A 25192-nucleotide genomic window follows, 5' to 3' on the forward strand; every position below is an offset into this window, starting at 1 on the left:
CCCCAAGTGCCTGTACTGGGTTGAGTACCCATGGGACTTTAGGCCTGTGTTACCCCAAGGACACAGGGCCGTGAGACAGTCCATTCTTGGGGTGGTGGCGGCACGTTACCCCCAGACTAGCGAGTGTGCTCCGGGAGAGGGGTCGGCCGGACATAAGGCACCCCTAGGGAGGCATTCGGAGCCTGGAAGGTGGTCGGGCACAGGGAGGTGGGCGGCTCAACACAGGAGCACCCCCTACTGGCCCGCCTCAAGTGGTGGAAACAGCGGAGGGATACGAATACCCAGCTGTGTTCCTGAGGTGGGATCTCTGCACCCGCCACAAAGGGCATGGCTTCAATGGTGGGGTCTAAAGGCACCAGACCTAGCATTCAGCAGGTAGCATGGAAGCCTCAGTGGCTACCTATCTTGCTGAGGACATAGAGCTGCTGCACTACAACCTCTTGGCCTGTTGGGCAACCTGCAGCCAAATGTGGCAGGATCTGGCCACAGTTGCCCAGGAACACCTGTCCTGTCCACCAACCAGTGTTCCAAGCAAGAGGGTGTTCAGCATTGCTGGTGGTGTTGTGACACCCCACTGTACCTCCCTGGATCCTGGTTTGGTGGAGCAGCTGGTGTTCCTGAAGGTGAACCTCCTGCTGTTGGGGTTCCCCAAGCTCCACCTGCAGATAGACAGAGTGAGTGCCACTGTCCTCACTCTGCACCTATTTGCTTTTTTAATTTTCTTTGACAACCATTTAGTGCCCCACTCAGAGCTGGAGGCGGCAGGTTTTCACCAGGCAGCAGGGGAAGAACATGTCCCTGCTGAGCTCCCGTGCCAGGACAAACTTGGAGGTATGGGCTGGGGCTATCAGGAAGGAGGAGACCCCAGGTCCTGAGCATGACCTAAAACTGCATCCTGCCAGGGTAGGGAGGCCTGGTGGGACTATGGGTGGTGTGGCAGCCCCAAGAAATGTCAGGACCATGAACCTCCCTGGTGAAAGGTGAGTAGGGGGCACCTGATAACCTCCAGCCACTGCACGCATGCACAGTCATGGCTAGAGAAAGCCTAAACCTGTAAGCTCTTTAAGAGACTTGAGGCATACTGGTTGCAGTGGAGTTGTGAGGCTCCAGGTGAGTTTAGCTGCCTGGGATGCCATCTGTGAGGCATGGGCCGCAGTGTAGGCAGGTATGGAGCTGTGGAATGGATGTCACCCCTAGACATTAGAGACCTAGATGGGCAGCCTCCCACCTGGGTAACATCTGAGTCAGTTTTCCATCAAGGCATGCCCTAAGAAGGAGCTACCATCCCTAGTGTTTTTATCCAATTCTGCAAAAAAAAATGACAAAGTTATAGGTATTTTAGTGATTCCCCATTATGGTCTCTGGCTGAATCACATCGAATCAGTGCCGAATCTTTCAAACCCAATTCAGCTGAATCAATTCAGGACAATGATCTGAATCACTGAATCGAATCACTGTCCCCTGAATCGGCTAAATCCATATCCAATTCATAGATTTATAGATTCATAGATATTAGGGCTGAAAGGGACCTCGGAAGATCATTGAGTCCAGTCCCCTGCCCGAAGTCAGGAAGTCAGCTGGGGTCATAGGATCCCAGCAAGATAAGCATCCAATTTACTCTTGAAGATGTTCAATGTAGGTGCTTGAACCACCTCCGATGACAGGCTATTCCAAACCTTGGGGGTTCGGACAGTAAAGAAATTCTTCCTTATGTCCAGCCTGACATGGTCTTGCAGTAGTTTATAACCGTTCAACCTCATCATCCCTTCGGGCGCTCTGGTGAACAAATGTTCCCCCAGATACTGGTGGTCACCCAAACTGGATTACTGGCTGCTTCACCCAGGCCTAGTGCTCTATAGCCCTAGAAAAGAAACTTGTAGTTTGATTAGAAAATTAAATAAATCTTGTAATAATAAGAATGTCCTAACCCTGTAAAAATAGTATTATGTAATTATAGGCAGGAAAAGACAACTGGAGTCAAGTGACCCCTGTGAGGTGACTAGTCTCCTGGCCAGAAGGAAGCAAGGCTTCAGCTATGTAGGCCCAGAGCTATAAAGGTCTGGCACTCAAGAGAAGCTGGCCAGGCCTTGGAATGGATAGACCTGGGAGCCAAGGGCCCAGGGGCCCAGTGCCCAAGAGGGTTACTGAGATGGTTGTGGAAGGGACTGCAGGGGAAGTATAGATGTCAAAACTGGCCTACCACGTCAGTGGGGGTGAGGCAGGCTTTAGAAGAGATAGGCCTGGGGCCTAGAGAGTGAGGGAGAGAGATAGAGCCCAGGAAGGACTAGGTACTTGGGGAGAACGTTCAGTGCCTGGGGCTGGGGGTGGGGGAGCGAAGGGAGCAGAGGGTCTAGTGCCCAGGGGGAACTAGGATGTGTTGAGGCAAGCTCCAGAGAACAGAACATCAGAACACCAGGCTGGGAGCCCATAACCCATGAAATGCATATGTTAGCAGATCACCTATGAAGCTTCAGAGTGGATATTGGGAAGGATGGAGCCCACATAATTAGCCTGTAAAGCCTTAGGGGCATGGATGGACCAAGAGGTCCCATTCTGCTTATGGTACAAACAGAGGCCAGCAAAGTTTGTGAGGGACTTGCTGGTGGCTGCTAAAGCTGTGATCAGTCATATTAAAATATTAATGTGACCCCAAAACCTAGTCTGTGCCATTAGATTTAATGTGTTTCCAAACTCTATACAGCAATTGGAGATTACTGAATTATAGATAATAATTTCAGAGGAAAAATGCAGATACATTGTAATACTTTCATTCAGGATTCTGACAAACTGGTTCCCACCAACCTCCTTTGAGACTGAGACTATGGGCACACAGATAGGTAAGTTGTATAAATCAGTGGTGACGCATAGGGGGTGCACAGGGGTGTACGTGCACCCCCTGAGAGCACTGGTGTACCCCCTGGCAGCCAGCATTCCCAGGCAGGGGGGCAGGCAAGAGCGCTGGTGCCCCACCTGAGATCACCAGTTGGGGAGTGGGGGCGCCAGGAAAAGCAATCCCTGTGGTCCCCCTGAGGCAGATTGTGCCCACCCGGAAGTGTGAGCAGTGCGCCCGGAAATGCCAGCCCTTAAAGCTACAGGTGCCGTGGGGGACCCCCCCGGTTGGTGCAATTGGCCATGGGGGGAGTTCCCCACTGAATGGCTGCCAGGGGGACAAATGCCCCCCCCGACTCGAGGCACCAGTTGCCCATGGTATAAATCATAGAAAATTAGGGTTCATAGATTGTAAGGTGGGAAGGACCTTGGAAGATCATCAGGTCATCATAAACTCTCTCCAGAGGTGGAATTCCTAAGTGATTCTTGGTGGTGCAGTTACCAACCTGGGAACTGGGAACAATCCAGCTTTCCCTCACAATCCAGCTTTCCCATCAATCCAACTTTAGAACTTGACTAGAGCACTTCCTGTTTCTCAAGGTCTACGTTCTCTCTCGGGCAGGTATGTTCCAGTTCTGCTAGTGGTTATGTGCAGTGGCTGACAAAAATCCATACTATTCAAGTCTTTAAAAAACTTAGGCTTGTGCATGGGAGGGACTTGATGAAGGGAGGGAATATCTGTTAGTTGCAACTAGTCAGTAGCAGTTTATCTATGGTGATGTGCTGGAGGAACATGCTATTTCTTGCTTGTTTCACTGTGCTAATACTCCTGGACGTGCACCACTGTAACAGGCAGGTAACAGTCACCAGAACCTCAAGGGCATCAGATGCCTGTGAAAGGCTTGGCAAGGCAAACAAGGCATGTCATCTTGTGACTGTGGCCCCTGGGCATAACAACATAAACTAGCTCTTCATGCATTGGCAAGTGTGAACAGCCAATCGAAAAAGCATGTGCATGGTGCTCTTATTGTCTGTTTCTCTGCAGTTGCTCAGGATGACATTGAAGGTATCAGGCAGGGGAGTACCAGCTGGCTGGTAGCAGGAGAAGGGCCCTTGGTATCTGGCTTAGGACGCTGCAGAAAGTACCTGGGCCCCTGCGTGGGGAAAGTTCCTGGGGCTTAAGAATGTTTGAACTCGAGCGCCTTAGTGCTGCTGACCATGGTCCTGACCATGGTTGTGGAGAATGGCCTGATGGAGCTGTAGCACAGCTAGGAAGCACATGGCAGTTGATGCCAGTTGTAGCCCTCTGTGTAATGTCCTGGCATTTGAAGCAGCACTACAACACTCTGGTGACTCCTCACTGCCATCTGGGATGGCTATTTCATAGACATCTTTGTTCCTGTGATTCTTACTGAGGGTTTCCTGGATCTGTGCCTCACCCCAGACCACAAGATGGTAGTGCTGGTCCAGGTGTAGCAGGAATCTCCAAGGTTACTAAGGTCTTTTACTAAAGTTACAGGGAAAGGAGGCATGGATAGGCTTCCAAAGTCTTGAATGCTGGTTGATCCTCCAAGCAGAAAATGGTGGAATGTGGTCATGAGCTGGAATTCAGAGTGGGAAGCAATGTCCAGCCATTGTCACCTGAACGCAGAATAATGCAGAATAGCCTGGTCTGAAAAGACACAAAGCAGTTTACAGGACAGTGGGCTAAATTGGGGAAGTGTGTGAAAACTGTTCCTGATTCCTAACTTTCCTGCTGGTAGGGCCAAGTTACAGCATTTCTGGAGAGTGTGTGTCACTTTTAAAATTTGGAGAGGCTGAATTTCCACTGGCCTAACTGTGAAAAATTTGTGTCCATGGTCTAACTGTGAATGTGGCTGCACACCTAGAGAGGGCCAAGCATAATGTGAAGCTAAATAACTATGACAATCCTCACATTTCACAGTTGAAAAAACTTACAGGCAGGTAGGTTAATGCTTTCAGCTTTGGTCTAATTCTTCTCCCTTTAAGACAGTGATGAAGTCACCCTTGATTTCAATAGGAAGATAATTAGGCCAACACTAAGCATTTTTGAACATCTCATCCAGAAAGTTTAAGGCCTAATTAACCCACTAATGTGGGTGTCTCCCTTTTTGATTGCCCAGTTTGAGATTCCTGAGATGTACATAAAAAGTGTCCTACTGAGTCAAATCAATGGACCATCTATCCCAGTAGCCTGTAACCAACAGTGGTAAGTAGCAGATGCTTTAAAGGAGGGGTGGCCAACTCCCAGCATGTAAGTGTGTCACACAGCCCCTGTTTTGTCACTTGAAAGATTCAGCAGAGAGCAGGGAGAACAGTGCACATAAGGCACAGGGGAGAGAGGAGAACAATAGATTAGACAGGGGAAGGAGATCGGAGTGGCACTTGGGGAGAGGGCAGGGCTTGCTTTGTAGCACCCTGGTGAAAAAGGTTGGCCCCCAGTGCTTTATAAGAAAATTATTAGAACTGAGGTGTGTGGAGTTGATTTATCTGCTGTCACGCCACCCCAGTCAGTAGGAGTAGGCTACATTCTTAGTTATGCAAAGTATCTACATTTTTCACTGCACAGTTTGACATCTCTAAGAGCAAGACCCAATGCTGGAGTCCCCAAAACCAGCAGGTACTTTTGCAAAATGTACATGGCAAATCAGCAGCAGCTCCAGGATTCTGGAGTTCTTAATAGCCTCACCTGTGCTCATATGACTAAAGGCAGCTCCAGTGAACCATGTATTTCCTCAGAAATAAACATTTTTATAGAAGAGAGGTGAGCAGAGAGGGAAGAGAGCCTGAAAATCCTATCACAAATTGTAAATATCATTTTGCTCTGAGCAAATAGAACAGCTTTGGTGATCTGTGAGACATATTGTAACAGGGGCACTCTGTGATAGACTATTTTGCAATCTGTACATGAAACCAATTCTCCCTCTCTGGATTAGTCATTGTAGTGGTTCCACAGTCTCTGAAAGGATACCTATTGTCTTCCTTTTAGCAATCAAACTCTCATTAATAGCACGAACAGTCCTTTTGTTTTGCATTTACAATGCTGCTTTTCTTCCTTGCCTCCCTTGAAAGCTCTGCTGAGAGGAATGGAGGTTTCTCCATAGGAGGCCCCATATTAGAGTGCTGCAATTGTTAATGCTCTGTCACACTGTCAAGGTTTTATGACTCAGATATAAAAAAAAATCACTCCAAGCTAAAACAGCTGAAGAGCAAAATTTCTCTTTACCAAGTTGTAATGCGATTAGTTTTGCCACATTTTATTTCTGCAAGCTGATAACAGGCACTTTTAATTTTGTTCCCTTAAGTGAAGATAGGAGCCTTTTGTAAATATAATTTGACAGGGTGTTAGGTGTCAAATGGACTCTGATATTTAAAAAGAAGTGACACAATGTTCTTCAGTTTTCAAACTGGCTAGGCCTGGGCTTTAAATTACTGTCACTGGTTTTAATTCCTGTCCCTTTGTACCAATATAACTTCATTGCCTTCAGACCAGCTATTACTGACTTAAACTAGTGGTAGGGAGAGGGGAGAGGCATATAAGAGTATTTTTCCATTAAGGATAATGTTCACAATCCAAAATCATACAAGAGAACAAGCCACCCTCTATATGCAAAGCAACAGATATTTTACCCATTTGGTATTCAACTCTGCTCTAAGCCTTTGGGCTTTTATCCCTCCCTTCTTTTGCTTTGACTTTATCAAACCACCAATACAGTCTTTCCCCTGAGTACCTTTTCAAGGCTTGGGGAAAGCCTATTTTAACCCCTTGTTCACAGGCAACATTGCTTCTTGCCATAGGAATTGGTTTTTTTATTTCACACTAGTAAATCGGAGACCCCATTGAAGTTAATAAAGTTACACTATGTAAAAACTATAGGATATCAGTCAGGCATAATATGTCACATTTGTGAGACTGGATGGTAAATGATTTCTTCTTCTCTTGCTTGGTTTCTTTCTGCACAGTCTGTCTCATGGGTATTATTTCAGCTGCCTATAGATTAATGCAAGCAGCATTTAATCAGCTTGTACCTAGGTTCACATTTTTATGATTATCTTTGAATCCTCAAAGGTACAGAACTACTTGCTTAAATATAAACTTTGAAATCTATAGTATAGATGTCTGCAAGGAGTGGATTCCATAGCAAATTCCACAGCCACAGACTTAATATCCCAGTTTGAAAGGGAAACAAAATTCAGGTAAGGTTCAGAAATTCATCCACACTTTTCAGGACTTTTGCAAATAGAAACAAACCTCTACATTTTGAAAATTTCCTCCACTAATTTGTATGTCACAACCACAAACAACTTGGCCATTAATTTGAAATAGCAGTAATACATCTGCACAGTGCTTTTCACCATCTGAATATATTAGAGCACTTGTAGCCAATGATTAAATTGGCCTCCCAGGAGCAGTGCAAGATTCATCATTCATCATGTTCCCACTGCATCATTTACAAATGAGGAAACTGAGGCATAGGGAGGCTAAGACACTCAAAATAAGTGAAGGCCACGAAGGGAGCCAAAAGCCTGGACTGCCTATAGTTTTGGTACTAATATACCTTGTCGAGTGTGACAGTTTTTTACTGAAGTAACTATATTGGTATAAATCTTAGTGTGAATACAGCTATACTGGTATAAAGGTGCTTTATACCAATATAACTTATTTCACTGTCCACATGTGACAGTATAGCTGTGTTCCCACTAGGTGTGTCTACATGAGATGTTTTACTGCACAGTAGACTAAGCTACTGTGCAGTAAGGTATCACCACCTACATGTACACAGCATTTACTGCGCAGTGGATTATTGTACTGCACGGTTGCCTATTACCTGTAAATAAGGGTAGTAAATCAACCACACAGTAACTACTGCACAGTAGCGCACATGTAGACTGCTGATCAGAAGCATATTGATCCTGGTCAGCCCAGACAGCAGGGGGTGAGGAAACTGTCCCTTCTTCTGGGCAGCTGCTTCCCAGCCCCAGGCCCCAGTTGGCAGATTGGGGCACAGGGCTGGGAAAATGTCCCCTCCTTTAGCTGCTGTATCCCAGCCTTGGTGATGGGACAGCTTCCCCCACCCCCCACAGGCCAGCGCCTGACTCCGGTGCCCCCTGCCAACCTGGGGACGGCACTCTGGGACCCCAGAGCTTCCCCTGGCTGGTGTAGGGGGCACAGCGGGGCTAGAGTAGTCCTGCATTGAACTGTTCCCCTCAGGCATGTAAATGCCCTGCCCGGGAAAGCTTACTGCACAGTAAGCTTACAGTGCATTAATAGCACATGTAGATGTGTCTAAGAGGGATATATTGCTTTAATTATCCTTATTTTGCTAAAGTAGTACAGCTTTTGTGTCACCAGTGAGACTTCCTGGGGCCTAGCCAGTACCCATACTGCTGAACTATAACTATTTCCAGTTTAAGGTTAGGAATGCTTGGCCTGATCCTGCAGTTAGATTTTTGGCCAGGGGACAGATTCCAGATAAGCTCAGTGAATGGATACGTTCTACACAGCTGGAGTCTGTAGCTAGCTACTATAGGTTAGTAGAGATTTCATTATGCCCTGAGCAAAATCACTTTTTATTGAAAATAAAAGAACATGCACTAGTACCATGTTATCTACTGGGTTTTTGTGAGCATAAAAACATGTGGGTAGCTGCCACACAGCATGGTCTGCATTTTCCTGACTAAACCCCTTAATGGGGACAATTACTAGTTTGAGGCATGCAGAGACTGGAAATTACAGTGAAGGGTAAACAAGTTTTGTATTGCCATCACAAAGACACCCCAAGGAACATTAAACCAAGCTTATTCCCATAATTGCTGTTAGGATGGGTGAGATATTTGTACTAAAGTTGAACAACATGCACAGTTTCTTGTAACTGTTAATGTAGTCCTTTTCAAGGTGGCATTGTGGGAGGAGGGAAATATGTCCTCTGCTTTCCACATACATTTCATCATGTGCAGAGTAAATGAGAGAAACTTAAGATAGCTTCGGCCTAACTCTTAAGTTGGTGGAGTTGCATCAGCAACAAATTTGTCCCCATGTATTTTGCTGCCTTTGTTTATTCTCTATATAGGGATATGGAAATGTTATCTCATGCTTTGCTATGCAAAGATTTTTTCTAGTCTAATTGACTTGACTTGTATATTTGTCTACTGGGAGTTTTCCAATATATTTGAAAACAAGAGGTTCTTATGAATTTAACTGACAGTGTGTGAGCGGGAATTATATGTTCAGGTTCATCCTGAAGCATAAATGGAATTACCCATTGGCTAGCTAATGGTAGGTCAGTTGAGAAGGAACCACTTAGATAGGACTGAGTTAAAAAAATACTAATCAGAATAGGAAGTATGCCTCTATGGTAAAGGTTAGATTGGTAAGAACCTAGGAAGGAAAAGGGTTATAGGCACTTTATAGCTAGACTAGTGTGTACCCAGTACATTTTCATTAAAACATTTATTCTGCTATCACATTTTCTTTATACACAGGATTATCTCAAGTAAGCCTTCACACAAATTTCCTAGGCCAATTGCAAGCTCTCTGAAGGCTTGAAGATAAAAGATGGTAAAGCTTGTAATGAATGATCAAATACACATCACACTGGATGAGTTGCACCTGGCTGCATACTTGTTACTGCACAGTCATTTAGTACTTGCTAGAGTTACTAGCAAATACTAAATGACTGCTCAGTAACTTCCATTAATGCATAGTCCCGGTGGCGCACAGGTCATTTCCAACCCTGGTGCACAGTAGCAACGAGCTAGTGTGCCGTAGCTCATTGCTACTGCACAATAGTGTCAGTGTTATGGTTCATGTCTGCCAACAGTACGTCATCATAGCAATGAGCTACCTCATCATAGCTCATCGCTACAGCAACGTAGTGTCTCAGGTAGACACACCCACTGTTGATCAATCCAAGTTTGTTTGTTCTCAAAACTTCCTTCTCTCTCCTGTGTTTGGCTCTTTGTTGATTTTCAGCCAAATGGTGATGAATTTGCAAAAAGTTAATTTTAAAAAACCTTGAAATCTTTAGTAAAGTGGAACATAGCAGTTCTGCCTAAAAATGTGCCCCAGTCTGTAGCAGCTTTTCTACTCTTTTCAGCCTTATCTTACAGCTGACCAAAAGATTTGAAGTTGTTTGCTTCAAAATATACCCAGAGAATCTTAGCACAAAACTTGGGTTAAAAAATATAATAAAGTAGTCCACTTCCCTCTTTGAAATTACTTGCTGGACTGAGAGTAGCTTCAGAAGGATGGTCAAATGCCCTTCAATTGAAAGAACAGAAGTCATGAAAGAAGGGTAATCTTGAGAAGCATGTGATCTTGAGAGGTGCATCACAATTACAAATTTCATTGAAGAAATTCACAGAATACCACATTTTTCATGTAACTGCCTCTCATGTTTGGTAATATTCTTTGAACATTTATCTGCATAATTTGCATTTTCAGGTTGTCAATATGTCCAAACACTGACTGTGGTAGGTTAGCGCCTGCTTTATCAAGTCTTTGACCTTGACTTTTGTTGATAATCATTACAAAGGCTACTCAAATGGGAAATTGCCTCCTGCATATCTTAAGAGGAAAATTGTGTCTGATGGACATAATATGACTCAGAAACAAACAAACAAACAAACACATTTTCCAGTAGCCTCCGTTATGACTTTTAAGTCTATAGTGTTTCCATAAAATCTTTTTACAATACATCTTGTACCATTTATTATGCCAGCTTTTTTATTCATATTTCACAACAGAATTAGAGTCATTCCCACCTTAAGCATGAACCTGTGGGGAGGCAAACCACTTAGTATAGATAATGAACACAGTACCAAGGATATCCAATATCTGACCAAGTTTCTCAACAGTTTGCTACAGCTTAGAATATACTTAAGTGTTTCTTTTCCAATAATTCAAGTAATTACATTATCATTTATAGCATTGCAGTGTTTGTTTTGGGGGTAAGAATCACAGAATTTGAATTGCATCTGAAAAGTCACTGCCATTGATGCACTCAATTAAGTTGTCTTCTTTTAAAATGCAGTTTTCTGATAAGATCAGAGCAATCTTCATATGTAGACTCTGTCCCTCTTGAGATAAGCAGGAAATTCATCTGCTGCAGCCGTTGCTCTCATGTTATGGTGAATTTTCAATATTTTAAAATGTCTCCACAATGGCAATGTTGTAACACAGTTCTCAGTTACAGATGTGCAAGAGCCACAAGGAGCAACAGAATCCCCTCCTAGAGCAATTACTTTCCCTCTGCCTTTCAGTGTTTATTACATCATGCAAGATTGGTCAATGCATTTTAATACCAAAGCAGGACGCACTGGAATTCTCCTCCTTTGGGATGCGGCAAGTAGGCTAGTGTGCCTGCTGTCTGGCTTTGCTTACTTGGAAGCCCCTCAGTCAGTCCTCTTAATACTGATAATAGTCTTTGACCCCCAAAAACAAGTAAAGCAAAACCTGAACCTTTCTTCGGACTGCATAGGAGAGGCCCTTGTAGCTCTGGCCCCTTCTTAATAGAAAGGTCTTGTGTGTTCCAGGCTGCCTCCTGGCCACAAACAGCTCCTTCTCAACTTGAGCTCCTTTTTCTTTCTCTGCTTATGCTTTTAATTCCTAGCTAATCATCCACTTCTGGACTCCTTCCCTAGTGCTGATTTCCTCCCTTGAAGGGCCAGACTGCCCTGTTACAATGAGTAACTGATGAATAACATTTACCTGTGTGCTTTGGACTTTGAAACCTGAATTGGAAATTTCAGTTAAATTCAGTGAAAACTTAAAGCAATGATGCACTGTTCTCTTAAGTAACATCACAGTACTATGAGCCCATGCAAAAGCAATAAAAAAATACCTTGCATCCCTGGAGCAGATAGAATACAAACCTGTACTGCATCATTAAGTTTTTCTATGAATAATGCTTTAGGACCTGTTTCAGGAGCTTAAACAGAATTGATAATGGTACCCACTACTATTTTTTGCTCCTTGTTGGGCATAGCATATAACTACTGGCCAGCAGTGTTTTTATCTCACTGGGTTTATCTATGCATGCAATTAATGGGCCTGAAGTTACTTCACAGTAAATTCAGGTGTATTAAATTATCATCAGGCACGTGTCTGCATGTGTGCCCAGGTCTACACATGCAGGTCTTCCAAGCATCTGCACATGCAGGGAAGTGGAAGCAGATTTGCTGCTCATGGCAGCAAACTGCTCCCACTTTCTGGGGCCCTGCAATGGGCTTCTGCCACCACCAATGAGAGCTCTAGGCTCCCCCTGGGTGCTAGCCCAGGGGCTGACAGGGATCCTGGCCAGGGCTGGGATATTACACCCTGCCCCCAGGGGCTGCCTGTTGCCAGGGCAGGAACAACGTCCTCCTTGCCTTGCATCCAGGAGCTCCCGGACCTGGCTCCCCAGTCAGGCAGTCGGCTTGGAAAGAACTGCAGGGGAGAGACAAGTCCTATCCCCCTGGCCGCATGCACCAGTGAGGCAGTTAGCACCTATCTCACTGCTAGCTGCCCCACTGGTAGATCAGGGTAGGGGACTGGGACCTTTTGCTTCTAGCACATTGGCTCTTTTGATCGAGTAATCAAGACATGGGGCTGGGACCTGCACTTGACCAGGCCAGTTACCAGCCCCCACCTTGCACATGTTTCCTGCTCAGCTCCATAAGTGTGGAGCTGGGTGAAGAACAGGCTGGGGACCAAACTCCCCAACCTGTTCCCCACCTAGCTCTGCACTTGTGGAACTGAGTGCAGAACAAAATCCCCAGCCTGTTCACCACCTAGCTCTGCATTCATGAGAAGCCAGTGCTGGGAGACACCACAGGGCCAGTGTTGAGAGACCCTTATCTCTCAGCCTGAGCTCCATGGCCGTGGGCCTTGGGCTGGGAGACCCTTATATCTCTCAGTGCCAGTTCCGCAGTCGTGGGGCTGGTGCTGGGAGTTCCTTATCTCCCACTGCCAGCAGCATGACTTCAGGGCTGGCACTGGGAGATAAGGATCTCCCAGCCCCTGCTCCATGACAGTAATCTTGTGGTTCTCTGTGGACATGGCCTGAGGGTCTGACCTAATGGTTCTATCCTGTCTCAGAAAAGAATCAATAAGTTTGCAGTGCTTCTCTTTCCAAAACTAATCATAAGCTCAAAAAGGAACATAACCCATGGCTATTAGTCATTCAATTTACAGAGTTGAGAAAACAAAGGTATTACTGTATCCCATACCTGTACTGCAGAAATCAAGGTATTTCCATTGTCTCTGACCCTGGTGAACATAATTGCACATGTGGATGGGGAATACATTTCAGGAGCTCCTAAAATTCAGATAAAGGTCTATTCTGTGTAGTGACCCTTCTTGAGGATTGAGATATAGGAGCTATAGACAATACAAGAAGAATGTTCTGGGGGTTTTTTCAAAGCTTTCTAGGATGTGTCAGCCAAGCTTTAACAATTATGTGATGTGGTTTTATTATTTCTCCTTGCTAACTAGTTGCTACAGCACTGTGGTCCTTCCTTCTTGTCACAGAATGGGGTCCCCCAGGATGGCTGTGATACCCCTAGGGCTCTTCGACTGTGCCAATCCTGACCCACAGGCACCCTCTTTCTTGCCTGCCACATCTTGCTGTAACTATAATAGATGGGGAGGCTGCCTTCGAGTTTTTATTGTTGGACACCGTGCTGATGGACCCCACTGAACCCTGTGGGTTCTCAGACCCCTTTTGGGTCTTGCTCCAACATGGATGACTCTTGGGACACCCACAGCCTTATGGGCTAGATGCATGGCTCCAAACTGTCCCTTTACCATGCCCCAAGCCTTACAGATGTCATTCACACAGTGTCCTTCTGAGGCCTTAGTTTCACTTGGCCTCTGGTCATCACTGGGCTCTCTGTAGCCCTGTCTTTCTGTCTGCACCCCTGGTGTTGGGTTCCGCTTACCCCCAGATACTGCGCCCACACTGGCGCCGGGGTGCCCACACTGCAGTGGGCCCCCAATGAGGCTGCCTTCTTCAACAATAGCCTCAGCCCAATCCTCCTGTTTATAAACAGAAATCAAAATATGAGCCCCTGGGTTATAACATAATGCCAGCAGCTCAAGGTGTGCTGTCCCTTTAAATAAATCACCCTTCCCCCAGTACAACATGCCTTGTAAGCTAGGGTCTGGTGAGCTCCTGAAGTCTCTTAATCTTACCAGAAGCAGGAGATGGGCCATCAAGCCTCTTCACTTAGGTTCCTCTAGGAGAGCCCCTTCCCCCTTGGCTGCTGGCAGAAAACTCCTTCTCTGGTCCCAGCCCCGGGATTTATATATGCCCCAGGCCCTGCCTCTTCCCATCAGCTGACCGCCTGCAGGTATGAGCTAATTCCCTCATTCCTGCTTCCATGGTAACTTGCAGCTGAGGGGCTCCTGAGCAACTGCTAGGGCTCTCTCCCTAGGCAGTTTCAGCCTTTAAAGGAGCAGGCACCTTAGTGCCCTGCAACACACCTTCCCCCTTAAGATCCTAAGTCACCAGAGTGGGTCCTCACACTTGTTGGCATTACATCCTTCTTGGGCTTCTTGGCCTTTCTTCTGTCACTCAGCAACTCAGGAATAGGAGGCAGAGGTTTTCAGGCACCTTCTTCTTGCCTTTTCCCCAAGGATGCTCCATGTGGGATTTGACAGGAGCTACCCCGCCACTGGTAATCCCCCGACATTAGCCAACCTTGGTAGGGTGGAAATTAGGCCAGTTTATTCTTCCTTATAGAATAAACTGCAGCCTCCTCTCTCCTCCTGGGAGAGCTGTCTTCTATTTCTTGGGGTACATTTTCCCTTTCACTCCTCATGTGCCCTAGGTCTCCTCCTTTGGGTCAGTTGTGAAGAGTCTCTTTCCCTACAGCTTCTTGCAGGTCCATGAGCCTTCCCCAAAGCTTCTACTGCATCCTTAGTGCTCTTTGGGCATATTCCTTACTCCAGAATTCTCTTTCCCAGCCGATGGGTCTTTCCCCAGGCCCTGTATACACTCTCACATAGGCTACTCCCCCAACTCTGGCTGCCACCAGTTTCCTCAGGGTCCACCATTTAACTTGCCCTGGGAGGTTACTAACATATACACATTGCCTTTTTCACAATATTTGCACTCAGTCTTGCCTGGTTATTTTTCATGCTGAGGAACCTTCTGCTTTCTTAGCTCAGTCTGCAGTCTGGGTCTGGCATGGTATTTGCTTCTGTGCAGGGCTTGGTAGCTTGTCCTCAAGGTGGGACTTGGGGCATACTTCTGTTTTCCCTTGAACTTTCCTTGGGTCTTGGCTTCTTCTCCTCATTTCAGGCTCTCTTGCCCACCTTCTGCCTAGGGCTTCGGCCACTCTCTCCTTTGAAACATGTATCAGTTTCACTGTTTACCAGGACCTGCGTCATCTTTGGTCTTTGACCTTTTTGTTTTAAACATTGCCCCTTCTGAGTGTGGCCGTGGCAACTTGGATCACTGGTCCTGCTTCTCGTACTGAACTGCTCATGCTTCTGCGTAGTTGCCACATCAGCCTTATTGACTTCTGTCTGTCGTACCTGGTTTGGCACCCTCAATCTTCCAGTGTCATGCTCGCTAGTAAGTCCTTCAAGCTTCTTTCTTAGACGGTTCACCTCCTCTGCATGCTGACTTATCCACTGACCCCATTTCCAATCCAGGCACTCCATGACTGTGGAGATGATCTCTTCTCACATTGTCATGGGATCTGCCCCTGAGGGCACCTCCATCATTGTATTCTTCTGCTTCTCTGTTGCCCCCTCTTCTCTGGTGCTTCCTGAGCCTGCCTTTCTGGGTTGTTCCTGGTCTCCCTGGACCTTTAGGAATATGAGCCGTGAAGTCTCTATCAGTTTTTCAGTCTCTATTAAGAACTCTTTCAAGACTTCAAGCTCCTGAAAGTGCTCCCTGCATTCTGCATTAGCTCTGGATGCATGCTCTTCCAACTGCATGCCTGTTGCACCCAGTCTATCTTCGTGGTTGAGTGGTCTGTAATGTTTACTGCTGTATGTCTGCCTGCAACACCATCTCCCTGGCTGCACCCTCTTCTAAAGGGGTCTTCAGGGACTGTATCTGTCCCCCAAGTTGGTCCTTTTCTTTCTTCACCCTTTGCCACTGAGCTTGCAGTTCTGCACGCTCCTCAGTTCTGGCTTTACCTCTGTTTCGAGGGACTGCTTCTGATCCTGCAGTGCCTCGTGATTCACCATGTACCCTCTCACTTTCTCCATTTCTTTTGCTATAGCTTTCCTCGTCTCTTCTGACTGGGTATGGCTCTCAATTAGCTTTTCTCACAGTTCTTCAACCCAGTGTTTGGCTCATAAGCATCACTCTTGCCAGCTCTCCAGGTCCTCATGCAGCCCTTCTATCTGGTTCACTTGGCTATGGATTTCTTTCTGGAGGACTCCTATAAGGCTCTTTGATATTTCCAGCTTCTGTAGAACATCCTTTTGTTCCACCGTCTGGGCCGTACTGGGTTCAGGAGACTTGATCCTCCATTCAGCCATCTTCTTCTGCATCTCTTGCAATTTTTCCTCCCGCTGTTTGCTCTTCTTGGCCTCATTTGCCATGAGTTGTTCCAGCGCTCAAGTCATTTCCTCCTCAGCGGCAGTCAGGTGCTTGATTTCCTTAGACCCGCCTTCTTTCTTCCCAAGTTGAGTCCACAGCTCTAAAGTGGCCACTTTCACCTTGGCTTGCTCCTTTTGGGACTGCACCATTTCTAATTCATACTCTAGACAGGCAGCTTTTTCCTCCACCTGATCCACCCACAACTGCCAGGTGAAGGCTTCTTGCCGCATACCTTCCAGAGTCTCTACTTCTGTCATGATCCTGTCTGGCCCTACTTCTTTCCTAGCCCAGACCTAAAGTCTTCCCCTCTACTGTCTCGAACAGCAGTATTTTTTTCCAACCTCAGATCTTCTTCCTGAGCCCCAGTCTCACTGCCTTTCACCTTGCTTCGCTGTGATTCTAAACTGGCCCAAAGGTTCATTTCCCTAATTAGGGACACAGGGTTTGTCCCTGTGCACAACCTTGACTTCCCGGCCAATGCACCATTTTGTCACAGAATGGGGTCCCCCAGGATGGCTGTGATACCCCTAGGGCTCCTTGACCATGCCAATCCTGACCCACGGGCACCCTCTTTCTTGTCTGCCATGTCTTGCTGTAACTCTAATAGATGGGAAGGATGGCCTCGAGTTTGTATTGTTGGACACAGTCCTGATGGACCCCACTGAACCCTGTGGGTTCTCAGACCCCTTTTGGGTCTTGCTCCAAAATGGATGCCTCTTGGGACACCTTCAGCCTTATGGGTTAAATGCATGGCTCCAAACCACTCACCCCAGATACTGCACCCACACTGGCTCCAAACTGCCCCTTTACCATGCCCCAAGCCTTGCAGATGGCATTCACACAGTGTCCTTCCGAGGCCTTAGTTTCACTTGGCCTGTGCTCATCACTGGGCTCTTCGCAGCCCTGTCTCTCTCTCTCTCCACCCCTTGGCACTGGGGTCCGCTCGCCCCTTTTGTCACTGCGCCCCTGGTACTGGGGTCCGCTCGCCCCAGATACTGCAGCCACACTGGTGCTGGGGTCCGTTCATTGCCAGATACTGCACCCACACTGGAGCTGGGGTACCCACACTGCAGTGGGCCCCCAATGAGGCCTCCTCCTTCCCCAACAGCCTCAGCCCAATCTTCCGTTTTACAAACAAATCAAAATATGAGCCCCTGGGCTATAACATAATGCAAGCATCTCAAGGTGTGTTCTGTTCCTTTAAATGAGTCACCCTTCCCCCAGCACAACGCGTCTTGTAGGCCAGGGTCTGGTGAGCTCCTGAAGTCCCTTAATCTTACCAGAAGCAGGAGATGGGCCATTAAGCCTCTTCACTTAGCCTCCTCTAGGAGAACTCCTTTCCCCTTGGCTGCTCATAAAGAACTCCTTCTCTGGTCCTAGCCCTGGGGTTTATATATGCCCCAGGCCCTGCCTCTTCTGGTCAGCTGACCACCTGCAGGTGCCAGCTAATTCCCTCATTCCTGCTTCCACGGTAACTTGCTGCTGAGGGGTTCCTGAGTGACTGCTAGGGCTCTCTCCTTAGGCAGTTTCAGCCCTTAAAGGAGCAGGCACCTTAGTGCCCTGTGACACTTCCTTCCTAAGATTAGGAGGAAAGCAAAAGGAATGCTTAACACTTTTGAAAACCCTGCCCACTGTGCGTGTCTTACTCCTTTATGAATAACTCTTTTTCACTTTTTCTTCCTCAGAGCTCTTCCTGCAATGATGCAGTGGGTCCGGACCCAGAAACCAGGAGAAAGTGGCATCAATATTATCACTGCAGATTTTGTAGAACTTGGCGACTTCATCAGCACTGTCATAAAACTCAACTATGCGCTGGATGAAGGGGAAGTTGACACTACTTGATAGTACTGTAATATGTTTGCTGTGCATTAAATAGATTTTAAAATGTATTAGAAAAATATCTTGTAATGCTCTGATCTTCCTATAACACTGAATCTCTGAAGTGTTTAGGGCTTTTTGTGGGTGGGCAAAAGGGTAATGTTTTCATTGATTAATCATTTTCTATGCTAATAAACCCATGCATTTTCCATTTGACAAGCAAAACAGGATCTATTGACCAATTTAAACAAAAGAAATCACTAACATCTTTTCCATGAAATACCAAATATAATTTCTTACATTTGACTTACATTCTTACATTAAATTCTTACAAATGTCTTACATTTGACTTTATTAACAGTGCCAAGAAATGTGCTATATACAGAATGAACAGCTATACATTGTTCTCTGTCTACAAAGGGAATTCCACAACATGAACATTTGTGTTGCTGACAGGGCAGTATATGACCTTGATGTTTTTAGTCCATGTACCTCATCCATGAGACAACATAGCTGATTGCATTTATTAGTGGACATCAGGTTTACTGGCCTTTGTGAAACAAAGTAAATATGAAGTCATGCCTTCAACATTCATATGGTCAACAGTAAACATAGCCACATGAGGTAGTCTCTGCAGAGTATCAGCTAAATCTTGGTCACCTTTCATACACAGTAGGGGATTTTCAGAAGTGCCTCTGCTCCTGTTGAAGTTAAAGATATACAGTATTGACCTAATTCTGCTCTCATACAAGTCAGTGGAAGCTTGTCATGGGCTTCAATGGGAGTAGGATTAAGTTAATATTGACCACTTCTAAAAATCCTTCCCATGGGTGGACCTATTAGAGGTCTGATAAAAGGTATATTGAAGTCAACAGGCCATTTTCCCATAGTGAACATTGGATCAATTTTTAAATCATTAGTATTCATATGCTTAAAGTGAGCGGGATTTGGTTGTATATATAGGAATGTGCTTTCTGTGGGAATACATCTATACAAACTAAAAACTGATTTTTTTAATATGAAGGTGCAGTATACATTCTCTTTCAGGCAGCTATAAACACAGAATAGTTATCTGCTGATTTAAACAATGGTGCCAATTCAGGAATGAAAAAAATGTTGTATTAAAGAGTGCAAGAGTTCAATGAGTAGCAACTAACTTCTTAGCCCTTTCTGTGTGGCTCACAGTAAATCATGAGAAGAGGTATGGATTGCCTTACATGGCACTAGTCATTCTATTGTTTAAGAAACATAAACAACTCTAATACATGAAAATGTTGGTGAAGCATAGCAAACTAAGAGCAGTGTCATTGTAGGGTTTCAACAACTCAGAACTGGAATACAGTTGGTTGTATGTAGTATATGTATTGATATGCATGCATGTCATTTGTTAATGCAAAACATACCATGTCTACAGATAACAAACTACAGAGCAGTGCAAGAAGACTGCTTTTGATGGGTTAGGCTTTATAAGATAAAACTAACTGGATTCTTTACTCAGTCAAACTTCATTTGATAGGGGTGATCTGACCCCAGCAGTCTTTCCTGCTCAGAGCAGGGGGGCTGGATCCAATGATCTCACAAGGTCCCTTCCAGCCCTAAACTTCTGTGAATCAGTGAAACATGTGATTGAGTAAGGAGTAAGCATGGTGTTATTCTGCTCTTTGCTAACCTCCATCTAAAATATGAGGAACATGACTGTAAAAGAAGAAAATAATATCACTAGACAGATGTATTTTTCATTAACAAAATACTAGAATAAAATATATACTTGTTGATATTTAGTACTGGGAGATGTGCTGGAAGGGGTGTGTGCATGTATATATGCAGTGAAGCCAAAAATATTACATGCATGTACAGGGTAAAATATCCACACATTCATAACTATATCCAGGTTTTAGGTATCAGAGCAACAAATGAAAGAAGGTAGATATACATCATCTCTTTCATTAGTGGTCTCTGTGTAGTGATTAGGGCTATTTGAAACAATAACAGTCAAACACCAAAACTGGGTCTGTTTAGTTTGTTTATGAACCCAAAACTTTACCAAAACTGACTAAAAAGTTTGCTGAAGTTCACAAATGCTCTTTCTTCCAACAGAAGACAGAGAGGGGTGTTATAGTTTTCACCCAAACCAGACAACATTCTGTAGGGTGTTGGGCTGAATTTTGTTTTCCATTTACAGATCCTTTCAAATGAAAATTGTACAAGTGTGAAATAATCAATTAAACATAGCAATCAGTTCTGCAGTGCCCAATGCATATTAAAACTGCCACATTTTGCACAATTTTTGAGGCAGTGCCTTTTTCTATAAAACAGGGTGTCCCCGGTGGTGTCAACCTACAAATTCTTTGTTTACTTCTTGGAGATATGAGTTAGGAAGCTGGTTTATGAGCCTTTTTTCATTTCTACTGTCATTTTTGCATTTTTCAGTTATTTGTGGTCAAACATTTTAACTAAATGTGAATATTACATATACATATTTTGAGCTTTGCTAATATTTAGGGTATGGCAAAACATAAATCTAATTTGCTTTTTAATTTGTAATCAGGTTTCTAAATATATGTATTTGAGAGCCACAATATTGATTTTCTCTTGGAACCCTGAGACAAGCACACATACAATGCCACAAAAAGGGTTTCAAATATATAAATATGTACTGAAAAGAGATGTTTTAATGTATTTAAGAAAAAAAAGTATATATATTATAACTATGTTGTATCTTGAGCTTATTGGCATTGTTAAAATGTTTGCTTAGCATCAATATTGTCATTTGGGTGCTGGAAAAAAAAAGTGAAGCAAAAAAGTCCTCTGCAGATAAGGATAAATCATGATGTTTCACCGTGAACAGGGAAAATCTTTTTATTACTCTCGGTAAAATGCTCAGAAATCTGTCAGACAAATTATACATTCATTCACAGTTTTATCTTATTTGTAGTGCAAAAGCATAGCAGGGCAGGGACTGTGGGTAAACAAACTTGCCTTAATTTTTTTTAAAAGAATAGAAAAGGAAAGGAATTTGAGAAATATATCCCATTTGTTGATGCTATAAACTGTGATGGGCAAAAAATGTAAGCATACTGTCCAGGCACAAGCTGACTTTCCTTAGAGGTCTTTGTGGAATACTTGCCAAAAATATATCAGAAAAGACCATGACATACAGATGGACAATCTTAGAGTCCAATTTTATCAATCATTTGTTCATTGACTTCAACAAGAGCAGGAAATTTACCTGAAGAAGTACTGCTGAATTGGGTGCACATTGGTTCAGTTGCTAGACATGCTCCATTTTGTTTTTTTCTGCATATGTATCACAAGGAATCCTACATGGAAAATAAAATTACTATAATCTTCTCCTAAGAGGAAAGAATCTAGCTAAACTACTGGTCATCATCATTTCTCCATCTATTACATATAATTTCAGAGTTCATACTGTTAATTAATTTTCTGTCATCCCATTGTTCCCCTCTTATATGCATGTAACCCCTCAATGCATCTGTTAAGGGGGTTGGACATTTTTCCTGAGATTACTGAATGTTTTCTTTCACGCAGACCTGAAAAATTACTTATTACTGCAGAGCACAACACAAATGAAAGAGCTTAAAGAAAATGGGGCATATACTCAGCTGCTGTAAACTGGTATTACTACATCTACTTTGGTGGAGCTGATTCAGACCAATTGAGGATCTGGTCGGCAATCTCTGATTCTGATCTGGCTAACTATGATCATACAACACACTGTTGTATAACACACTGGTTTCAGTTGATTTATTCAAGACTTATGCCAGTATATATGAGATCAGTATCAGACTAAAAGGGCCAACTTCTGCTCAGTTTTCAGTGATGAGTGCCACCTGAAGTATTGCTAGTGTTGAAATCAATGAGATTGCAGTTAATAGAACTGAGAGCAGAATTTGCCCCAGTCATTTTATAAATGTAGTTTGCACATATATTCTGCCATTCTAGACCTTCATGGTATTTGTTTCTGTAAAAGAATATACATGTCTTTATCTGTGTGTGTACATCCTGTATGTTGGACTCAAATTCTGCTTTAGCTGACACTGGTATAAATCCAGAACCATTCTATGGACTTAATAGGAGTTACCATGCTATAACATTGGTGTAGGTGAGCACAGAAATTAGCCACTGTGTATAGTATATGGTGTATTGTAAAGGAGGTAAAAAATTCTGAAGGCTAAATGGGAAATATCAAAAAGAGAAATCTGCTGAGAATATAGCTCCATTGTTTATTCTGCTTACTGTACGTGGAGTGATAAGTGTTACCAACTCAGTAGGCTGTAGGGGGATTTCAAGAGTTCAACTAACACAATTTTAAACTGCTAAACTCTTTTTCGGTGAAGCAAAAGCTAATAGTGTATATGATGTGTTTGCCATATCTCAGTGGTAGCTTCTGTGTTACATACAGTCAACATTGTTCTGAATTGTACATGTTTACCTGATGACAAGGATAAAATACGCTGTATAGTATGTAAAATGTACTGATTACAAGTTTGTTGGAGTTCAGTGACTTTTTTTTTTTTTTTTTAACTGTGCTACTGTTTTGTAGGGGTGTGTGTGTGTGTGTGTGTGTGTGCGCACGTGTATATGTGTGCGTGTGTGGGTTGTGTACGATGTGAGAAATAACTTATCCTAAAGGAAAATGGCAGTCATGTTACCTGCCTTAATGCATCTACATAATTTTTTTAAGTCTATAGTTATGAATTCAGATTTCAAAAGTCATACAGTTGATCAATACTGTACCAAGGACTGGGCTGTTTTACTTAGTTGTAATCAAGCTCAACTTTACTTGCAGCTCAAAAAAACATTGTTTGATAAGGAGTAACATCCTCGGGTGTTCAAATAAGTTAACTGGACACAATATTCAAGATCTTATTGCATTTCTGATATGGACCAGATCACTCTCTGTGACATAGGCTCATAACTCCTCATTACATCAGTGGGAATTATGTACGTGTAACAGAGGGCATGTAATTTGCTCCATATTGAAGTGTAACTCTAATACTAATGGAAGAAATGTCAGAATATGTCAGCTGTGGAGAAATAGCTGTACAACACTAATGATGTCCTCTGGCGGGAATACCATTGAGAGTCCACAGTAATGGGACCTGTTTCCTGCTCCCAGATCTAGATTCATTCTAAAAGTAGATGTGGACATGGCTAAAGCCAAGGAAGTGTCCTGGTCAGTCCTTCCTATTGCTAGAAATTTGCTCTCGGAACCAATAACAGCTCTCATTAAAAAGGACAGTGTAACTCCCACCAGATCACAGAGGTATGAGGGTAGGTGCTCTAGGAAAGAAGAGAAGCATTAGTATATTTGTATTATCCAGAAATATGGCAAATCAGCCACCTCTGCCTTCTCAACAGTCAAGCATGGCTCCTCCCTACCATCCCCCAATTCTGCTTGAGAAACCTCTGCTGGCTGACAAGGATGACTGGACCCTCAGAACCGTAATACATGTTACAGAGAGGATCTAATTCCAAATCTGCCCATCCAGCCAACTGTGTGTAGAGCTGCCCCATATTCAGTAGAGGTAGGTTCAGAGAGACCCCCTTGAGCAGTGGATAAGAGTGGTCTTTGTAATGTAGTTGAAACATTGAGGTGAAACTTGGTGGAGATCTACCCCAGAAAGAGTACTGTTTGTCTAATTTAAGTATACTGTCTCTTCCCCTCACTTTCTCTCCAACCTAAACATTCAATCTTTCCTCACCTCCTTTCGAAACACATCGACTCTCTTGACCTTATCCTTCAGGCACCCTTGCAATATCACAACCTGCTATGAGCAAAGGTGCATTTATACTGACCAAAAGAAGGTTGTTCATTACATTGTAGAGCTTCAGCTTGGTCAACAGCTTCCACGTAAAGAAAACATGCACGCATGGCTGAGAGAAGGCTGAGGCAGGTTTATATAGCCCCCGCCCATCCCCAGTCTCCAGCTGCATGCACAAGCTTGATCAGTTCTTGTTTAGTTGAAGAGAATTAGCCCTGAAATTTGTAACTCTAAATTGAAAGCTAGAATGAACAACTAACTAGTAAGCATGCAGTGGAAACCTTCGTGTATTAATATGGATATAAACTAGAGCACTTAGGCTTCAATCCTGATGTTAGAGCAATAAGGATGAACCTTTTCACTCATGCTGAATCCTATCGCAGTCAATTGGATTTGCAAACATTTCTAGATTTTGAAACATGCAACTTCACACATCTATTTTGATGAGTGTTATATCACCTGTAAAGCTGGGATCCTTGAAGCAGAATCCACTGCCTTTAAGTGTAATTATAATCACGTGGAATAAAATATATGTGTTTAAAGATATAATGTAAGAAACAGAAATAACTGGATTTTTCAGGGCAGATGCTGCAGTCATGAATAGTTATAGAAGCACGTAAGGTTAAAAGGACAACATTTCCGTGCTTCCCCTTGTCCGAAACTATTCAGGTTTTCTGTATAAAAGCCTTATTGTTCCAAGCAATTCCTAAAGCATTGAAATGCTGTTGCTCTATTTTTGTGGGAAGTCTGATTATGTAACACTGGGGACAATTAGCCCCTGTGTATTATGCACCAAAGGTTCACAGGGCTGCACCTTCTCTTTAGGATGTAATCAATAGTATTTTAATAAATGTTGTGTAAAATCAATGCCTACAGTTCTGTATAGCAAATGTGAATTTTTATGACAAGAATGTGTATTTAATGTATAAAAACATAAAACCAAGTTTCTTTGTATTCAGTGAAATGTCTAATAAAGGCCAGGCACCTGTACTCCAATGTTGTGGCCTCACTGTGACCGTCAGTTCACAAGTTCATTGTCTAGCTGTATAAAAGGCCTTCTAGAAACAAGTGACCAGAGCCTCCCAGGCCATTTCACAGGGCTTGAGGCTCTGTGAAATGATCTGGGAGGCTCGAGCTGCCCTGTACACGTGCAAGGAATGCTTCTGTAATTGCTCATTAACTAAATAGAGCTCATAA

At 44.0% G+C, this 25192-nt stretch overlaps 1 protein-coding gene across 1 annotated transcript in view; it reads left to right on the plus strand.

The window, feature by feature from the left end:
- PLCXD3 (phosphatidylinositol specific phospholipase C X domain containing 3) overlaps positions 1-24985 on the plus strand; it is a 62820-nt gene extending 37835 nt beyond the window's left edge. The window contains exon 3 of the mRNA XM_019518270.1: positions 18077-24985. Within this exon, the coding sequence (XP_019373815.1) occupies positions 18077-18233 (157 nt within the window). The 3' untranslated portion in view covers positions 18234-24985. The remainder of the gene's footprint in view (positions 1-18076) is intronic.
- Positions 24986-25192: the final 207 nt, after the last annotated feature.

This window comes from Gavialis gangeticus, unplaced genomic scaffold (genome assembly GCF_001723915.1).
Source record: "Gavialis gangeticus isolate Ggan-Ray unplaced genomic scaffold, GavGan_comp1, whole genome shotgun sequence".
In the NCBI taxonomy this organism is placed as follows: Eukaryota; Metazoa; Chordata; order Crocodylia; family Gavialidae; genus Gavialis; species Gavialis gangeticus.